This window comes from Pristiophorus japonicus, chromosome 1 (assembly GCF_044704955.1).
Source record: "Pristiophorus japonicus isolate sPriJap1 chromosome 1, sPriJap1.hap1, whole genome shotgun sequence".
NCBI lineage: Eukaryota > Metazoa > Chordata > Chondrichthyes > Pristiophoridae > Pristiophorus > Pristiophorus japonicus.
The window spans coordinates 192826073-192846536 of NC_091977.1; the positions used below are offsets into that span (position 1 = coordinate 192826073).

General features: G+C 45.3%; 1 protein-coding gene across 1 annotated transcript in view; it reads left to right on the forward strand.

Annotated features, from left to right (window-relative positions):
* Positions 1–20464, forward strand: part of mccc2 (methylcrotonyl-CoA carboxylase subunit 2) — a 168636-nt gene that overhangs the window by 51690 nt on the left and 96482 nt on the right. Inside the window, exons 5-7 of the mRNA XM_070867814.1 lie at positions 2610–2737; positions 4175–4287; positions 12948–13061. Of these exons, the coding sequence (XP_070723915.1) occupies positions 2610–2737; positions 4175–4287; positions 12948–13061 (355 nt within the window). The remainder of the gene's footprint in view (positions 1–2609; positions 2738–4174; positions 4288–12947; positions 13062–20464) is intronic.

The following is a 20464-nucleotide window of genomic DNA, read 5'->3' on the forward strand; positions in this document are numbered from 1 at the left end:
TTCTCTGTGATGGAGAGATGTGGGGTCCAAAGCTCAGCTTGGAGTCAAGAAGAATGCTGATGTTGTGAACAATCTGGTTCAACCTGAGACAGTGGCTAGGGAAGGGGATGGAATCGGTGGTGAGGGTACGGAGTTTGTGGTGGCTGAAGACAAAGGGGGTAATTTTGACTTTGGGTGATAGTCAATATTCCCTTGGCTCGAGGGGTCCCATGCAGCCAGTGAGCTGGCTTTTAACTTGGGGAAAAAAAAACCTGCATTTGCAAAATTATGGGCCGAGCAGCCCCCCAAAAAGTTACAGGGAACATTGATGATAGAGTACAATGGGTGATACCGATTAAGCCGCCTGTTATACATCTCTCCCAATTATAATTTCCACTGTGAATTGTGGGAAAATGGGGAGGTTGATCTTGTGAAAGGCTGCAGAGAAGTCGAGAAGGACAAGGGGGGATAGTGTACCACAGTCATTGTCACAGAGGTGTTATTTGTGATCTTGATTTGTCTCGTTTCATTGCTGTGGCAAAAATCTGATTGGTGAGATTCTAACATGAAACTATGGGGAAGCTGGGTTTGGATTTGGGAGACAATAACACATTCAAGAACTTTAGAGGGGAAAGGAAGGTTGGAGATGGAGGCGTAGCAATTTAATGGGAATGGGATCAAGGGAGAAAGAGGCATCCTAACTTGCACTAAGTCCCGTTCACCCATCACCCCTGTGCTCGCTGACCTATATTGGCTCCCAGTCCGACAATCCCTCAATTTTAAGATTCTCATCCCCTCTCTATCTCTGTAATCTCTTCCAGCCTACATGCCTTTGAGATCTCTCTGCTCCTTCAATCCTGGCCTCTTGTGCATCCTCAATATTAATCGCTCCAATATTGGCTGCCGTGCTTTCAGCTGCCTAGGCCCTAAGCTCTGGAATTTCTTCCTTAAACCTCTCTGCCTCTTTTCTTCCTTAAACCTCTCTGCCTCTCTACCCCTCTCTCCTCCTTTAAGACTCTCCTTGAAACCTACTTCTTTGACCAAGCATTTGTCCTAATATCTCCTTATGTGGCTCGGTCTCAAATGTTGTTGATAATGTTTCTTGTGAAGCACCTTGGAATATTGTATTATGTTAAAGGCACTATATAAATAGCTGCTGCTGAGGTGCATTTCATGGATAAGATGAGCTTGGAGAGGGTATGGGAAAAATAGAGAAACTAGAGAAAGATGCAGGCTAGGACAGGGGGAGGCCTGGGGGGGGGGGGAATATGTCTTGGTGAGCAAGAGGAAGGGAGGAATGCAGCAGCAATTGAACAGATAGTCGCAATCTCAGTGACCAAGAAGTCCATTAGCTCTTATTGTTGGAGTTGAGGATTGAGGGGTTTAATGAGTCTGTTGTTGGTGGAAACCCTTTTGCTTTGCATTCCAGGATGATCCTAAAGTAGTGAACGATTTTGGCAGAGGTGAGCAAGGCCTAATAGTGCTTGATGTAGTCCAGCCTGATCTGATGATGGATGGCTGAGCCAGTTATATGCCGTATATGCTCCAGTCTGCGTTCCTTGCACTTGAGCGAGCAAACATGGGGGCTTTATTAGGGGAGCAACCTGGATGGGCGAGGGTAAGGGTTTTACTGGGAGATGGGCATTAAAGACAGAGGTGAGGGAGTGGTTCAGTAGTTCGAAAACTGCAGAAGTATCATGGTGAATGGAGAGCCAAAGGATACACAGTTGGGATTTCCAAGTGCAGTTGTAAATGACTTTGGGGAGAGTTTATTCCGGGGGCAGACACAGAAGAAAGTGAGGTTAGAAGAAGGTGAGGGTAGGGGGATATGGGTGGTGAAGGATACAAGGAATGGTTGGAGAAGACCTCAAACAAATGGGAGTAGAGAGACCGCTTGAGATGACATAGTCGAGGGGATTTCCGCAATTGCGGGAAATGTTAAAGGAGGACAGGAGTGCAGTGAAATCAGAGAAGTGAGGGCAAAGGGAGCTGGTGTGAAGATAGAAATCATCGAGGGTGAGGAATCACTAAGTACAAAGGCTGAGGGTGGATATCTCAGTGAGAAAGTTGGGATGAGGCTTGCAGGGGCAGTCGAGAACAAACATTTTAAAGGAGCTGCAAGGGAAATGGAACAAGGTAAAGTGCTTGAAGGAGGAGAAGTAGGGGTGATTTGGTGAGAAGGGCCACACCACTTGCATCGTAGAGGTTTGGGTGAGGCAGATGGTGGAAAGTAAAGCCATGCGGGAAGGCTTCAGTAAGGGGCAAGGTATTGCCACCCATGAGTCAAGTTTCCATCAAAGCCAAGATGTCAGTGCAATCATCCGTAACAAGGTTGGCAAACAGCTCTTGGGGAGCTCGCAGTCCAATTTACATGGAAATATGAACATTGGAAGATGTTTGTTTTTATTATTTTTAAATACTAGAAGAAAACTAGATCTTTCGATAAAACATACCTTGTTTCTCAATGTTGCTTTTTTTTTTAGCTCATTTTTGTCCAGTTTCTCCAAAACTAGTCAAAGAAATAGTACAATTTCTGTTTTTGCTGCTGAATGAATAGAGTAGACTTGTTTAATCTGTGTGCTCTTTTCATTGTTAATTCTGAGCCAGATTCATATTCAAATTGTTTTCAGGGTGGAATGTTTGATTGTTGCCAATGATGCAACAGTGAAAGGAGGATCATACTACCCAATCACAGTGAAGAAACATGTACGAGCGCAGGAGATTGCAACTCAGAACCATCTGCCCTGTATTTATTTAGGTAAGACTTTAATTTTACCTTGCATTTATTTAGTCTCTATGTATGTTTTGATGTATGTTTTGAATACATTGCATTTTCCTACGAACTAACAGCGCATCTAAAGATTTCTAATATTTCTCAGATTGTGGCCCAATTTATAGAATATTGCTTCTTCCAAATGTCAGTTGCGTAAGAAAAAGCTCTGCCAGTAAGTTGTTGAGAATTGTCAGAATGATATTTTCAGTACAACTTGTCATTTGATGCTCTCCTTGTAAAATGAGTCTTTGTGTCTCGTTCTGCCCTAGTAGTGTGAGTTCACAGAAAAAAAGAGAGACGCAATTCTTGCCTGAATACGACTTAAAAATAGTGGTCACCAATGTTCCCATTAAGATGTGCGGCCGTATGGCCGTGCAGTCATCTGCAAGGTTCTGTGTAGGCCACTCACCGGCTTTTATATTGTAGATACCGCACACGTGCAAAAATTTGAATGGGCCACGCATTGGGGGAAGTGAGCCACGCAATGGGGGAGGCAGGCTGCACAGCTTATGGGGGACATTGGTGGTCACCACATCCCAGGGCGAGAAAGCGGGTCATCACCAGCAACCTACCCACAGAGACGATCCTTAAAATGCATTGCTTCAAACTCAAACACAATCATGTCAAAAAAAACTTTAATGTATCAATTTAATTCTCCCACAAGCATCATATCATCAAAAAGTACAGTGGCTTCATAAAATATATATTGAAAATATTGTAAGAAATAATTGATCTTTTTTATAATGTGGTAAAACGTCCCAAGACGCTTCACAAGAGTAATAAAAGACAAACATTTGACACCGAGCCACATAAGGAGAAATTAGGGCAGATAACCAAAAACTTAGTGAAAGAGTTAGGTTTTAACGAGTGCCTTAAAGGAGGAAAGAGAGGCGGAGAGGTTTAGGCAGAGAATTCCAGAGCTTAGAGCCTTGGCAACAGAAGGCACGGTCGGCAGTAGTTGAGCGATTATAATCAGAGATGCTCAAGAGGGCAGAATTAGAGGAGCGCAAACATTTTGGGGGCTTGAGGAGATAGGGAGGGGCGAGGCTATGGAGGGATTTGAAAACAAGGATGAGGATTTTTAAATTGAGGCGTTGCTTAACCGGGAGCCAATGTAGGTCAACGAGCACAGGGGTGATCACGGGCGAACAGAACAATTAAACATTCAATGTGTTTTTGACTAATGAACCCTATGGATGTTTCAATAAATGGTCTAATTATGGTTTCTCAATCCCTGTGGCCATTAATAAATGAACAATGTGTAAAGTTATACATAGAACATTGAACCTGTTACATCTAAATGATCATATTATTTGCACTGCAATAAAAATTGTATTCACACTTGAATCCTGTAGGAGGGAAAATGTGAGTGGACCTGGGATTGTTTTAAAACTTGTATCTATTTATGTGGCTTATTTTCAGTTGACTCTGGTGGTGCAAACCTACCTCGACAAGCAGATGTGTTTCCAGATCGAGAACATTTTGGACGCATCTTTTATAATCAAGCCAATATGTCTGCAATGGGAATTGCGCAGGTAAATTAATAATTTAAAATATATATGCTGTTGTTGTTCCATTTTAGTTAGTAGCTTAAACTACATGAACAAAAGCATTTTGAAATAAGAAAAGTTCAGTCATACAGCTGGGTCTACCAGTTAGATAGATCCTCTATTTGAAACTAGCAATTCTCCTGGGATCAATTATCCATTGCCTGTGTATGTTGTTTATAGGCCCGTAAATAAAACTTAAAGATATAACATGAAGTTGGTAAAGAGACCCACATTGTCTATTTACTTGAGTAGTAATGAAAATAGTGCTTGCTTCAGGCTCAATACCTTCAATTTTTCATTCAGCAATTTACAAGCGAAGTAGATTCACAGAGTACAATAGATGTAAGCATGCATCCTAACATTGTACTAAACTTTAAAACACAAAGGGGGTAATTTTAACCTGACAAAACGAGGGGATTTGGAGCGTGGGGGTAGTTAAATTGTTAAAAACTGCGTCCCTGATCTGAACCCGCCTCCAACCCACTCACTTCGGTTTTAACGTAGGTGGGACGGGAAGCAGGATGGGGGAGGGCAGCCAACCCGCTGCCAGAAGGCAGAACATCAATTTAAATATTATGAAGCTGGAAGCCGCTTTTTAAAAGTCTGTTTTTAGCTGCAAGTGGTCAGGTTTTACACGCTTCGTAAAATCCGGCAGTTACAGCAAGGTGGGGACTGCTGCATCCAGGGGAGAAGTGCCTTTACACTTAGCTCCTGGATCCAGGGTCCTTGTCTAGCTCTACCACCCCGCCCCCCGCAATCAGATTATACCCTATGAGGCTTCCGATCGCCTTCCCGGACCACGATCCTCTGGTGGCCAGTCTCCATCCCCCCAGCATTCAGCATCAGGTTGGCCATGATCCTCTGGTGGCTGGCCCTGAAGTGATAATTTCCGTCCCCACGATGTCCCTGATCATTCATCGAATCCTCCCTTCCTCTGGAGGCTGGCACCCCCCCTGCCCCCGCCGATCCCTTCCACCCACCGGTCCCTCCCTCCCTACTCTGTGTTACCTCGTGCTGTAGGCTTATCCGCCGGCAGCCAGCCATCCTCTCCATCTCGCTGGCTGCAAGCAGGGAAATCGAGGCCTCGCATGCAAATCAGGCCCTGCTGTTAAAATCGGCAGGGCCTGCGGGAAACCTGGTGTCCAGGGTTTCCCGTCCACCTCGGAGCCTACCGATCCCCAACTTCCCCCACCAGCCCCCCCTCAAAATCCAGCCCAAAACATCTTTTGATATAATTCTGTTCCTCTAATGGACTCGAATCTGCCTCTTTTCCCTGATTACATTCTTTTTGTCACCTGATTTAATATGGCCACTCCCTCCCAGTACATTTCCATTACAGCCAGCCTCGCCCAAAGACTAAGGAGTTGAAATTCGGTACCGCCATTTTTGAAGCGGTATCACCGCCTGACTGCTGATTTTACCACCAGGTGTTAGGTGCAGGATCCAATTACCAAATTCTGTTTTTACATCTAAAGATGAGAGAGCAGTGCTAAAAAGTGGCATTACACACTCATCCTCGGGTGGGAGCTCAGGAGGCCTACTGAATTTCGTAACAGGAGGCTGCCACCATGTTAGCTGGAAAAAGGGAAGAAAGAAAAAAAAACTCTTAACTTCTCCAAACCACATACAAACTTCCCCACTGTTAAACCTAATGAAAAAATAAAGAAATTATTGTATTCCTAACACAGATGAGACTGCACACAGGGAGGTTAAAGTAACAATGACCTCAGTCTTTATTAATACACTCCAGAGTGAGGTACAGGCCTTAGGGGTTGGCTTATATGCAGTGCTCCCAAGGGATGCTGGGATCCCTTGGGACTTCAGGGGATGCGCTCCCTGGTGGCGGAACATGGGAGTGCATGTTTTACCGATACACAACATCGCTCCCCCCCCCCTCAAAGTCAAAGTGAAAACTATTTATAAGGTGAGGCGGTCGGGAGCCTTTCTTTCCCTGGTGGACCGCCGCGGTACAAATGTCTGTTCTGGTGTGTTGGCTGTGGCCTCACTGGGCTGGCATGTTGTTGGCCCTGTAGGGCTGCTGGTTGAGCCTGGCCTTGCTGGGCTGCTGGGTGAGATGGGATCGATTTCCTGGTCCGGGGTGGTGTCGTTGATCCTTTGGGGTGTGTGTTGTGGGCTCAAAAAAGGTGGTGTCTGCTGTGGGTTGTTCAGGGCAGTCTGTGAACCGCAGCATCATTTGGTCCAGGTGCTTTCTGCAAATTTGTCCATTGTCTAGTTTGACAACAAACACCCTATTCCCTTCTTTAGCTATCACCGTGCCCGCAATCCACTTGGGACCATGTCCATAGTTTAGCACATACACAGGGTCATTCAGATCAATTTCCCGTGACACAGTGGCGCGACCATCTTTTACATTTTGTTGCTGCCGCCTGCTCTCTACCTGATCATGCAGGTTGGAGTGAACCAGCGAGAGTCTGGCTTTAAGTGTCCTTTTCATGAGTAGCTCAGCCGGAGGCACCCCTATGAGTGAGTGGGGTCTCGTGCGGTAACTGAGCAGTACTCAGGACAGGCGGGTTTGGAGTGAGCCTTCTGTGACTCGTTTGATTGTACTGCCCGCTCTGCCTGCCCATTGGAGGCTGGTTTAAACGGGGCTGAGGTGACATATTTGATCCCATTGCGTGTCATGAATTCTTTAAATTCGGCACTGGTGAAACATGGCCCGTTTTCACTGACCAGTATGTCAGGCAGGCCGTGGGTGGCAAACATGGCCCTTAGGCTTTCAATGGTGGCAAACATGGCCCTCAGGCTTTCAATGGTGGCGGTGCTTCCCGACATTATTTCACATTCGATCCATTTTGAAAAGGCATCCACCACCACCAGGAACATTTTACCAAGAAACGGGCCCGCATAGTCGACATGGATCCTCGACCATGGTTTGTGAGACCACAAACTTAGTGGTGCCTCTCTGGGCGCGTTGCTCAACTGAGCACACACGCTGCATTGCCGTACACAGGACTCTTAAGTCAGAGTCGATACCGGGCCATCACACATGGGGTCTGGCTATCGCTTTCATCAGTACTATACCCGGGTGTGTGCTGTGGAGATCCGAGATGAACGTCTCCTTTCCCTTTTTGGGTAGCACTACGCGGTAACCCCACAACAGGCAGTCTGCCCGAATGGACAGCTCGTCCTTTCACCGCTGGAATGGCTTGATTAGCTCTTGCATTTCAACGGGGATGCTGGCCCAGCTCCCATGCAGTACACAGTTTTTTACTAGGGACAGCAGAGGATCTTGGCTGATCCAAGTCCTAATCTGGCGGGCCGTGACAGGTGATTTATCATTTTCAAACGCTTCCATGACCATCAACAAGTCTGCGGGCTGCGCCACCATCAACAAGTTTGCAGACTGCGCCATTTCCACTCCCGTGGTGGGCAATCGTAGCCGACTGAGAGCATCCACACAGTTCTCGGTGCCTGGCCTGTGGCGGATGGTATAGTTATACGCTGATAGCACGAGTGCCCACCTTTGTATGCGGGCTGAGGCATTAGTATTTATCCCCTTGTTTTCAGTGAACAGGGATATGAGGGGCTTGTGATCAGTTTCCAGCTCAAATTTGAGGCCAAACAGGTACTGATGCATTTTCTTTACCCTGAACACACACGCTAATGCCTCTTTCTCAATCATGCTGTAGGCCCTCTCAGCCTTAGACAAGCTCCTGGAAGCATAGGCGACAGGTTGCAACTTCCCCGCAACGTTAGCTCGTTGTAATACACACCCGACTCCGTACGACGACGCATCACATGCTAGCACAAGTCTTTTACACGGGTTATACAATACAAGCACCTTCTTGGAGCATAAAATGTTTCTGGCTTTCTCAAAAGCAATTACTTGTTTTTTTCCCCATACCCAGTTCTCACCTTTACACAATAACACATGTAGGGGCTCTAAGAGGGTCCTTAACCAGGTAGGAAGTTACCAAAATATTTGAGGAGTCCCAGGCACGACCGCAGCTCCGTGACATTCTGTGGCCTGGGCGCGTTCCTGATAGCCTCTATCTTGGCGTCTGTGAGCTGAATGCCGTCTGCCGCGATCTTTCTCCCCAAAAACTCCACTTCTGTTGCCATGAAGACTCATTTCGACCTCTTCAGCCGCAGCCCTACGCGATCCAGTCGCTGGAGGACCTCCTCCAGGTTTTATAGGTGCTCGACGGTGTCCCGACCCGTGACCAATATGTCGTCCTAAAAAACCACCGTGCATGGTACCGACTTGAGTAGGCTCTCCATGTTTCTCTGGAAGATCGCTGCAGCCGACCGAATTCCAAACAGGCATCTGTTGTAGATGAACAGTCCCTTGTGCATGTTGATGCAGGTGAGACCCTTCGAAGACTCCTCCAGCTCCTGCATCATGTAGGCTGAAGTCCGGTCGAGCGTGGTGAACGTCTTGCCTCCTGCCAGCGTCGCAAATAGGTCGTCTGTCTTAGGTAGCGGGTATTGGTCCTGTAGCGAGAAACGATTAATCGTTACTTTATAATCACCGCAAATCCTGACCGTGCCATCACTTTTGAGTACTGGAAAAATCGGGCTGGCCCACTCGCTGAAGTCCACTGGGGAGATGATGCCCTTGCATTGCAGCCTGTCCAGCTCAATTTCCACTCTCTCTCTCATCATGTGAGGTACCGCTCGCGCCTTGTGGTGGATGAGCCGTCCTCTGGGACCAAGTGGATCTGCACCTTCGCCCTGGAAAAGTTTCCAATGCTTGGCTCAAAAAGGGAAGGAAATTTGTTAAGAACCTGGGTACATGAGGCCTCATTGACATGTGATAGTGCTTGAATGTCATCCCAGTTTCAGCGGATTTTGCCCAGCCAGCTCCTTCCAAGCAGTGTGGGGCCATCGCCCGGGACAATCCAGAGTGGCAGTTCGTGCACCGTGCCCTTGTAGGTGACCTTGACCATGGCGCTGCCCAGGACAGTGATGAGCACTTTCATGTACGTTCTCAGTTTCATGTGGATGGGGCTCAGGGCTGGTCTGAGTGCCTTGTTTTACCACAGTCTCTCGAACATCTTTTTACTCATGATGGATTGGCTAGTGCCAGTGTCCAGTTCCATGGCTACGGGTAAGCCATTCAATTTTACATTTAGCATTATAGGTGGACATTTCGTCAAATATGTGCACCCCGTGTACTTCAGCATCTGCCTCCTCTCTCTGAGGCTCGAAATTGCTTTGATCCACCATGGACCGATCTTCCTCTGCCACGTGGTGGTTAGCAAGTTTTGCAGAGCTTGCAGCTCGTCTGAAAGCTCGTTGGAGGTGCCCCATTGTTCCACAACTCTTGCAAACATACCCTTTGAAACGGCATGAATAGGCTGAATGGAAGTCTCTACAACGCCAACAATGTGTGAATTGCCTTGCATTCATCCTTTGTTGTGGACTCTGAGTCATCTGGGTCACCTGAGGCCTGCTGGCAGTTGCAGATTCGTGGTTTCTGCCCTGTACATTTCTGCTCGCAAACACAGTCCCAGTTAATTTATGAACATTGCTTGCACTTGTGTGCTGAGAGATTTGTTTGGTGTTATCACTGGTGGATATAACCGCCTGTGCTATCTCAATGGCCTTGCTGAGGGTCGGTGTCTCTACAGTCAAAAGTTTTCGTAGGATGATCTCGTGGCCAATGCCCAGTTAAAAAAGTCTCTGAGCATTTGTTCCAGGTAGCCATTAAATTCACATTGTCCTGCAAGTCGCCTTAGCTCGGCGACATAGCTCGCCACTTCCTGACCTTCAGATCGTTGGCACGTGAAGAACCGATACCTCGCCATCAGCACACTGTCCCTCGGGTTAAGATGCTCCCGAACCAGTGTACACAGCTCCTCATACGACTTATCTGTGGGTTTCACCAGAGCCAGAAGATTCTTCATGAGGCTATAGGTCGGTGCCCCGCAGACCATGAGGAGGACCGCTCTCCTTTTTGCAGCGCTTCCTTCTTCGTCCAGCTCGATGGCTACAAAGTACTGGTCTAGCTGTTCGACATCGGCTTCCCAGTCCTCACCCTCCGAGAACTTCTCCAGGATGCCCACAGTTTGCTGCATCTTTGCGTTGGATTTGTATACTCGTCGCCAGTTATTGTGTTCCTAATACAGATAAGGCTGCACAGAGGGAGGTTAAAGTAACAGTGACCTCAGTCTTTATTAAGACATTCCAGAGTGAGGAACAGGCCTTATATATAGTGCTCCCAAAGGATGCTGGGATTCCTTGGGACTTCAGGGGATGCACTCCCTGGTGGCGGAACATGGGAGTGCATGCTTTACAGATACACAACAGAAATAAATTAAGAAAAAAAACATACCTTGCACTCTGGCCGATTCCGCCCGAGTTCCGCTGTTTACCCACCATGTTTTGCAGGCTGTATGGCTGCCTGCCGGTAAGGCAGCGGTACAAAGCACATATCACTACAGAGGCATCAGAGACGTTGTACACTGGATGACGTCACCACACGGATGGCATTAGCCGGCACAGCGTTGCCTCTTGGCACCTCTGCCAAAGAGTCGATTCAGTTTCAGCCGTGCTGTGGATGCCGCTTACCATCCGTTCGTCGCCACCTGCGCTTGGTAATGGGTGGCGGTATAAACTGAATTTTGACCCCAAAGCTTCACGGCATGTAACATGTCCCTTATCTCATCAGCTCCCAACTCTTAATTGGCCAGCTTTTCTGTTCTACCGTTTGCAGCTGTATGTCCAATCTGGTTTCTCATGTAAATATCTAAAAAGCTCTTCCTTGGCAAGTTTTTAAGATCCAGGTACAATGGGGGGAATTTGAATCTAAAAAAAAATGGATGGGTTTGGAGCATGAGGGTAGTTAAATTGTTAAAAATCGGAATCCCGACCTGAACCCGGCTCCAACTCGCCCACTTCGGTTTTAACGGTGGCGGGCAGCCAACCCGCTGCCAGGACGCAGAGCGTCAATTTAAATATTAGTGAGGCTGAAAGCCTCTCTAACCTACATTTTGTTTTTAACCGTAGCTGGTTGGGTTTTACATCCAGGAGGTAAGTGCCTTTACACCTACCTCCTGGATCCAGGGTCCTTGCCGAGCCCCGAGCCCCCCCCCCCCCCCCCAGCAATCGGAGCCCCCCCCGCCCGTCCCCCAACGAGGCCTTTGATCGCCTACCCAGACCCCCCCCCCCCCCTCCAGATGATCTTCAGGCTGGCCCCGTTCCTCTCTAAGTCAGCAGGGCCTGCGGGAAACCTGTTCTCCCTGATTTCCTGCCCTGCCCCCAACCCAGCTTCCCCATGAAAATCCAGCCCGATGTCTTTTGTGCAATTCTAACAAGCTTACACACACACTATTTATGGATTCTTATTATGGTGCAGCATTGTGCTTAGCCCTATCCTAATTAGACAGAGACAAGGCTTAGGCTTCGTTTATCTTTGTTTTCAGCTTCCTACAAACTGTTATTATTCAGCAGTTAATGGAGATCTTGAAACGAATGACCATTCTAGCTATAAGGAAATACTAATGTAAATACCAAGCCAGTTCATTTGCTTCATAAACTAATACTAAGTTAGCCTTAACCTCTATGCCTCTTCGACTCGAATCACTGAAAGTTAACATGTAGGTACAGCAAGCAATTAAGAAAGCAAATGGAATGTTAGATTTATTACAAGAGGATTTCAGTATAAGAGTAAACACATCTTACTGCACTTATATATGACCCTGGTGAGACCGCACCTGGAGTATTGTGTGCAGTTTTGGTCTCCTTACCTAAGGAATGATATACTTGCCATTGAGGGAGTGCAACAAAGGTTCACCAGACTGATTCCTGGGATGGAGGGATTGTCCTAGGAGGAGAGATTAAATAGATTAGGCCTATATTCTCTAGAGTTTAAAAGAATTAGAGGTGATCTCATTGAAACATACAAAATTTTTACAGGGATTGACAGGGTAGATACAGGGAGAATATTTCTTCTGGCTGGAGAGTTTAGAACCAGGGGTCACAGTTTTAGAATGAGGGGTCGACCATTTAGAACTGAAATGAGGAGAAACGTATTCACTCAGAGGGTGATGAATCTTTGGAATTCTCTACCCCAAAAGGCTGTAGAGGCTCAGTCTTTGAGTATATTCAGGTAGAAAAATAGATTTTTGGATATTAAGGGAATCAAGGGATATGGGGATAGTGCAGGAAAGTGGAGTTGAGTTAAAACATCAGCCATGATCTCATTGAATGGCCTATTCCTGCCTCCTAATTCTTATGTCACAACATGGCCCACATTCCAACATAACAATCAATATATTATAAAGTATAGCCAACTTTTGTATAAGAAACTAAAATTTGGAATCTGGCTAGCCAGAATCATCATCAAAATAAGATGGGAATGTAACAGGTTTTCGTTCTAAGCAGAAACAATGTTCAGCTCCCTGCAAGAAGGTTGAGTTTGAATCCCATGGTTATCTGTCATTTCGATTTGCATTCTTGCATTGAGCAAGTTAAAGTGGAGTTACTGTACTTTCTCTTGGATAAGGAAAATCGGAAATAGAAGAGTTTGGCCACTGAAAACAACATAGTCTAAGGTTTTGGGGGAAGAAGCAAAAGAGAGAATGCAAAAATGGCACTGTCTGAATGAATTTATATTTGTTTTCTTATCATAAAACAGTTCTTGTAGTTAGTCATTCTGTGATTGTCTCTTTTGGTTCTAGATAGCTGTGGTCATGGGTTCATGTACAGCGGGAGGAGCGTATGTACCTGCCATGGCTGACGAAAGTATTATTGTGAAGAATCAAGGGACAATTTTCTTAGGAGGCCCACCTCTGGTATGTATAACATGTACATAGTAACCTCTGTTTTTTTAGGGAGCGGGAGTAATATCGGAGTAAGCTCCTGCACTCCATTACAAATGATTGCGTCCTCATTAGCCATCAAGGTCAGGTTTGTTCAACGTCTGCTCCTGTTAGGTGAGTGGGCAAATGCATGGCAGATGCAGTATAATGTGGATAAATGTGAGGTTATCCACTTTAGTGGCAAAAACATGAAGGCAGAATATTATCTGAATGGCGGCAGATTAGGAAAAGGGGAGGTGCAACGAGACCTGGGTGTCATGGTACATCAGTCATTGAAGGTTGGCATGCAGGTACAGCAGGCGGTGAAGAAGGCAAATGGCATGTTGGCCTTCATAGCTACGGGATTTGAGTATAGGAGCAGGGAGGTCTTACCTGGAATATTGTGTTCAGTTTTGGTGTCCTAATCTGAGGAAGGACATTCTTGCTATTGAGGGGCAGCGAAGGTTCACCAGACTGATTCCCGGGATGGCAGGACCGACATATGAGGAGAGACTGGATCGACTGGGCCTGTATTCACTGGAGTTTAGAAGAATGAGAGGGGATCTCATAGAAACATATAAAATTCTGACGGGACTGGACAGGTTAGATGCAGGAAGAATGTTCCCGATGTTGGGGAAGTCCAGAACCAGGGGTCACAGTCTAAGGATAAGGGGTAAGCCATTTAGGATCGAGATGAGGAGAAACTTCTTCACTCAGAGAGTTGTTAACCTGTGGAATTCTCTACCACAGAAAGTTGTTGATGCCAGTTCATTGGATATATTCAAGAGGGAGTTAGATATGGCCCTGACTGCTAAAGGGATGATCAAGGGTATGGAGAGAAAGCAGGAAAGGGGTACTGAGGTGAATGATCAGCCATGATCTTATTGAATGGTGGTGCAGGCTCGAAGGGCCGAATGGCCTACTGCACCTATTTTCTATGTTTCATAGTTGTTTCTGGCTGGACTCGCTTGTTATTTCCACTAAATGCACAAAAACAAAAGCCCTGTCGGACCTATATTTACCAGCACACTGAAATTGCTGGTAAAGTGTTTACCTTTGTTTTGCACTTAGCTTCACGTAAGAACATAAATAGGAGCAGGAGAAGGCCATTAGGCCCTTCGAGCCTGCTCCGCCATTCAATAAGATCAGGCTGATCTTCTACATCAACTCCACCTTCCTGCACTATCCTCATATCCCTTGATTCCCTTAATATCCAAAAATCTATTGATCTCTGTCTTCAATATCCTCAACACCTGAGCATCCACAGCTCTCTCGGGTAGAGAATTCCAAAGATTCACAACCCTTTGAGTGAAGATATTTCTCCTCATTTAAGTCCTAAATGGCCGACCCCTTATTCTGAAACTGTGACTCCTAGTTCTAGACTCGCCAGCCAGGGGAAACATCCTCTCACCATCTACCCTGTTGATCCCGGTAAGAATGTTATATGTTTCAATGATATAATTTCTCATTCTTCTTAATTCTAGGGAATATAGGCCTATCATCCATCCCAGGAATCAGTCTGGTGAATCTTTGTTGCACTCCCTCCATGGAAAGTATATCCTTCCTTGGGTAAGGAGACCAAAACTGTATACAGTACTCCAGGTCCTATATAATTGCAGTAAGACTTCTTGGGGCCAAAATTGCCCCCCTCCATAAGCTCCATTACCGCCTCTAAGAGGTGGGAATGGAGCAGAGAGGCCTTACCGATCAGGGGCAGTCAGATGGGCCGACCCGAGCGAAATTGCCCCCAGGCCGAAAGCGGCGGGAACAGGTTACCGCACCGCCCGTTTTCTCGCTGCGTCAGGCACGCGGTAACCCCTTACCGACTAGCAGCGGCCCCCTTTACGACCCCGTGCGGAATTGCCCTGTAGGAACGGCGCCGCTGACAGCTTTCCCCGGTGGGTAGCTGTCTGTGACTGGATGGCATGTTTGCCCTTAAAGGGGAGGTTGCGCTTCCGACGACTCTGTTATTTTTTATTGTTGGCTAACTGCCAGGTCGAGCCGACAATTATGCCCACTAGTTTGGCCGGGCCGCCAACAGGCATCCTGGCACCACCTCTCGAGTGCCCAGGCCACTGCCTGGCCGAAAGAAACCCTCCCTGGTGGCCAAGTGTTTCCCACTAAAGTGGCTACTCAGTCCGCTCATCTAAGTCACTGATATAGATTGTAAAAAGCTGAGGCCCAAGCACTGATCCTTGCAGTATCCCACTAATTACAACCTGCCAACTCGAAAATGACCTGTTTATTCCTACTGTCTGTTTTCTGTCCGTTAACCAATACTCAATCCATGCTAATATATTACCCCTAATCCCATAAGCTCTAATTTTGTGTAATAACCTCTTGTGTCACACCTTATCGAATGCTTTCTGAAAATCCAAATACACTACATCCACTGGTTTCCCCTTATCTACCCTGTTAGTTACAGTCTCAAAGAACTCTAATATATTTGTCAAACACGATTTCCCTTTCATAAATCCACGTTGACCCTGCCCAATCATATTATGATTTACTAAGTGCCTGTTACCACATCCCTCATAATACATTCTAGCATTTTCCCCACTACTGATGTTAGGCTAACTGGTCTATAGTTCCCTGATTTCTCTCTCTCTCTCTCTCTCCTTTCTTGAATAGAGGGGTTACATTTACTACCTTCCAATCCATGGGAACCGTTCTAGAATCTAAGCAATGCTGGAAGATCAAAACCAGTGCATCCACTATCTCTGTAGCCACCTCTTTTAAAGCCCAAGGGATTTGTTGGCTTTTAATCCCATTAATTTCTCCAGTACTATTTCTTTACTAATAATTTCTCTAAGTTCCTCATTCTCACTAGACCCTTCCTCCCCACTATTTCCAGTGTTTTTTGTGTCTTCTTCCATGAAGACAGATCCAAAGTATTTGCTTTATATCTCTGCCATTTCCCAATTTCTCCTGTCTCATGCCTGTAAGGGACCCATGTTTACTTTTGCTTTTCCTTTTTACATACCTATAGGAGCTTTTACAATCTGTTTTATATGTCGCATGCTGGTTTACTCTCATTCTATTTTCTCTCTTATCTCCTCCTTTCCTGAATTCTAAAATCCTCACAATCCTCAGGCTTATTACTCTTTTTGACAACATTGTAAGCCTCTTCTTTTAATTTAATAGTAACTTTAACTTCTTTTGTTAGCCACAGTTGGACCAATTTTTCCCTAAGGCATTTTATTCCTTAAGGGAATGTATTTTCATTGTGAATTATGAATTTTTCTTTAAATGTTTGCAATTGCTTATCTACCGTCATATCTTTTAGTCTAATATCCCAACCTACCTTAGTCAACTCGCTTCTCACACCTATATATTTTGCTTTGTTCAGATTTAAGACCCTTGTTTCGGACTTAACTAAATCACTCTCAAACTCAACATAAAATTCTATCATATTATGATCACTGCTCGCCAGCACTCCTTTACTACAAGTTTATTAATTAACCCAGTATCATTGCACAATACTAGATCTAAGAACATAACATTAGAATTAAGAGCAGGAGTAGGCCATATGGCCAATCAAGCCTGCTCCGCCATTCAGTAAGATCATAGCTGATCTTTGACCTCAACACTACTTTTTTGCCCAATCCCCATATCCCTTGATTCCTCTCGCCAGTTCCCTTGTTGGTTCCTTGTCATACTGACCTAGAAAACTATCTTGAATGCATTCCATGAACTTGTCCTGTGCACTGTTATTACAAATTAGGTTTGCCCAGTCTATATGAAAATTAAAGTCCCCTATGATTACTGTATTACCCTCGTAACATGTAACTATAATTTCGAGCTTTATACTCTGCCCGAGACTAGAACTACTGTCAGGGAGCCTATGGACTACTCCCACCATGTTTTCTGCCCCTTGTGTTTCTTAGCTTCACCAAAAGTGATTCTACATCTTGTTTTTCCAAGCCAAGATCCTTTCTCTCTCCTGCCTTTATCCCATTCTTTATTATCAGTGCTACTCTGCCCCCCTTTTCCATTCAGCCTATCTCTTTTAAAAGTCAAGTATCTGGATTATTTAGTTCCCAACCTTGGTCACTCTGCAACCACGTCTCCGTAATGGCAGAGTAGCACTGATAATAAAGAATGCGATAAAGGCAGGAGAGAGAAAGTATCTTGGCTTGGAAAAACAAGATGTAGAATCACTTTTGGTGAAGCTAAGAAACACAAGGGGCAGAAAACATGGTGGGAGTAGTCCATAGGCTCCCTGACAGTAGTTGTAGTCTCGGGCAGAGTATAAAGCTCGAAATTATAGTTGCATGTAACGAGGTAATACAGTAATCATAGGGGACTTTAATTTTCATATAGACTGGGCAAATGCAAATTTGTAATAATAGTGCACAGGACAAGATAAATGGATCAAACCCATTTATTTCTATCTGTGCTATTAATTCATCTATTTTGTTGAGAATGCTTCACACATTGAGATATAGTGCCTTTAGCTTTTTTTAAAAAATTCTATTTTTCCCTGATGTCACCTTAGTCACTGATGACCTTTGTAAAGCTCTTGTCCCTTCCTGATCCACTTTGCTTATTTTATCCAAATCACTACTCTGCTCTACTCCCTCAACATTTCTCTCACTGCTTTTATTTTACACTTTCGAGATTCTTCCCCCCGCCCCCTCATTAGTTTAAAGCCATTTCTACTGCCCTAGTTATTTGGTTCACCAGGGTACTGATCTCAGCCCGGGTTAAGTGGAGCCCGTCACAACGGAACAGCTCCCTCTTGCCCTAGTACTGGTGCCAGTGTCCCATGAATTGAAACCCCCGTCTCCCGCACCTCTCTTTCAACCATGCGTTTAACCATCTAATCTGCTTGTCCCTATGCAATTTTCATGTGTCTCAGGTAACAATCCAGAGATAATTATCTATCAGGTTCTTCATTTTAATTTTTCCCTAGCTCCTCAAACTCTCTCTGCACGACCTCATTTCTAGTTCTACCCAAGTCCTTGATTCCTACGGAGCCAATGACAACTGGATCCTCCCCCTGCTACTCTTAAGTTCTTCTCCAGCTGCGAGGAAATATCCTTAAGCCTTTGGAACTCTTGTCGCGGCTGCAGAGAACAATATCTATCCCCTGACTATACTGCCCCCTACCACTACAACATTCCTTTTCACTTCCCCCATTTGTATGGCCTCCTGTACCACGGTGCCGTGGTCAGTTTGTTCATGCACCCTACAGACTTTGCCCTCATCTACACAGGTAGCAAGAACATGTACCTGTTGGATAAGGGCAATGGCCGAGGCTCCTATAGCACTGCACCTGGGGTTTCCTTACCTGCCTGAGTCGCAGTCACACCTTCCTGTTCCTGACAACTAACCAGACCTGTACCCCTACCGAACCTAAGGTGTGTATGCCTCCTGGATCAAAGTGTCCAGGTAACTCTTCCCCCTCCATGATGCCCTGCAATGTCTGCACCCTCAGACACTAGGTCGTCAATTCTGAGCTGAAAAGTTCCTCAAGATGCAGCCACTCACTACGTCCAGGATCACGATGTTCTCCAGAAACTCCCACATGCTGCAGTTATGGCACACCACCTGATTGACAGTTAACTGCCACGGACAGGCAGTTTCTGTTAACTGTTTTTAACTTGCAGTTTATTTTACAGTTTTAAAAATTCTACATTAAATTTAAAATGTTGAACTAAATTTCACTTTGACATCTAGCACTCACCAGTACTTGCCAGAGACTTCCACTCTCTCCAAATTACCAACTTTTACACTCTGTTTAGATGCACTCCATTTGAGACCACTCTGCATCATGGAAAATAACAAATAGATACCAATTCTGAGCCTTCTAACTGTAAACTTTAGGGATTAGTTTTCTTAAGTAGTTCCATTTAATCATAATTTCTGATATTGAATACTTTTACTGCATTCTGCTCCAAAGTTTATTCATCACTGAAGCACAATACGACACACACAGTTGTCGGTCTTGTCTCTAATTTATGGAATTTGTATTTGAGACATGACTTGAAGAACTGGTTAGAAATGCAATCTTTTAAGCACTTAAGAACAGGAGTAGGCAATTCAACCCCTCGAGCCTGTTCCACCATTCAATTAGATCATGGATAATCAGTACCTTAACTCCATATACCAACCTTGGTTCTGTAACCCTTGTCTAACAAAAATCTAACAATCTCGTTTTTTTGACATTTTCAATTGACTTAGCCTCAACAGCTTTTTGGGGAAAGAGTTCCAGATTTCCACTGTTTATGTGAAGAACTGCTTCCTGACATTGCCTCAGAACAGCATAGCTCTAATTTTAAGGTTTTGCTCCCTTGTTCTGAACTCCCACCCCAGAGGAAATAATTTCTCTCTACCCTATCAATTCATTTAATCACCTTAAATACCTCCGTTAGATCACCCCTTAATCTTCTGTACTCAAGGGAATATGAACCTATTGTCATACTGCAGTTGTGAGGTATGGTAAAACACAGGACAAATACATCTGTGCTTCTTTTGAGCAGCTGTACGATACTATAAGGTTTACATAATTACTTTGTGAAGGAGGAGTTTAGCTATTGCTACCTCATATCTTACAGTTGAAATAGATGGAAAAAGATGTCACTTATTGCCATGGCGTTCCCTCAAAGGAACTTGTCATGTTATCAAGTTACAAAACTTTGAGACAGGAATTGATGAGTTCTGGGCTGCCTCAGAGAATAAAACTAATCAGTAAAATGCAAGCCCAGTGTGCTGCAAAGGATTGCCAATCAATACTGGTGCCTGAAAAATAAAATATTTACTATGTGCTAATTGAGTCTTTCAGTTATTTTATCCTGTTGTTTACTATTGGTCCTCTGTGGGTGGGAGATGAGCAATGACAACTGCAAATAGATTGACTATGTTATGAGGCTATGTGTGTCTTGTTTGCAAAAACATTTTATCTGTGTATGGGGTGATTTACCCCACCCTGCGACAGGAACCCAGGGAGGGTTAAAGTCGTTTCTGGGTCCTACCTGCACCCCTCCAGGCCCCTACAACCACCACTATTTTAACTGGCCCGTTTGTGGCTGCGTGCCAGGCGTCCGCCCCAGGCAAGCAGGGATCCTAATTAAAAAGTCAAACGTTGTGCGCCAGTGACGTCATACCTGCTCCACTGCAGTTTATCTCCAAATCGTGGATGCCCTACCCAGTCTTGGACCCGCCAGCAAAACCCAGTGGGATTGGTGTCTGAGAGCTACCGAGGGAGCTCTTAAAAGGGGCTCTTAGCTTCAGCTCTCAGGATCTTTTGCTGTCTGGATTGCCAGGAGAGTTTCCAGCTTCTGGATCGCAACCTCGACAGTTTAGTTGCCTCACAAACCTTTAGTCACATGTCTCTTAGTATGGGAGCCATTCTTGCTTCCTTCTTCCAGCAAAACTTGGGAGGAGCAGGCGCT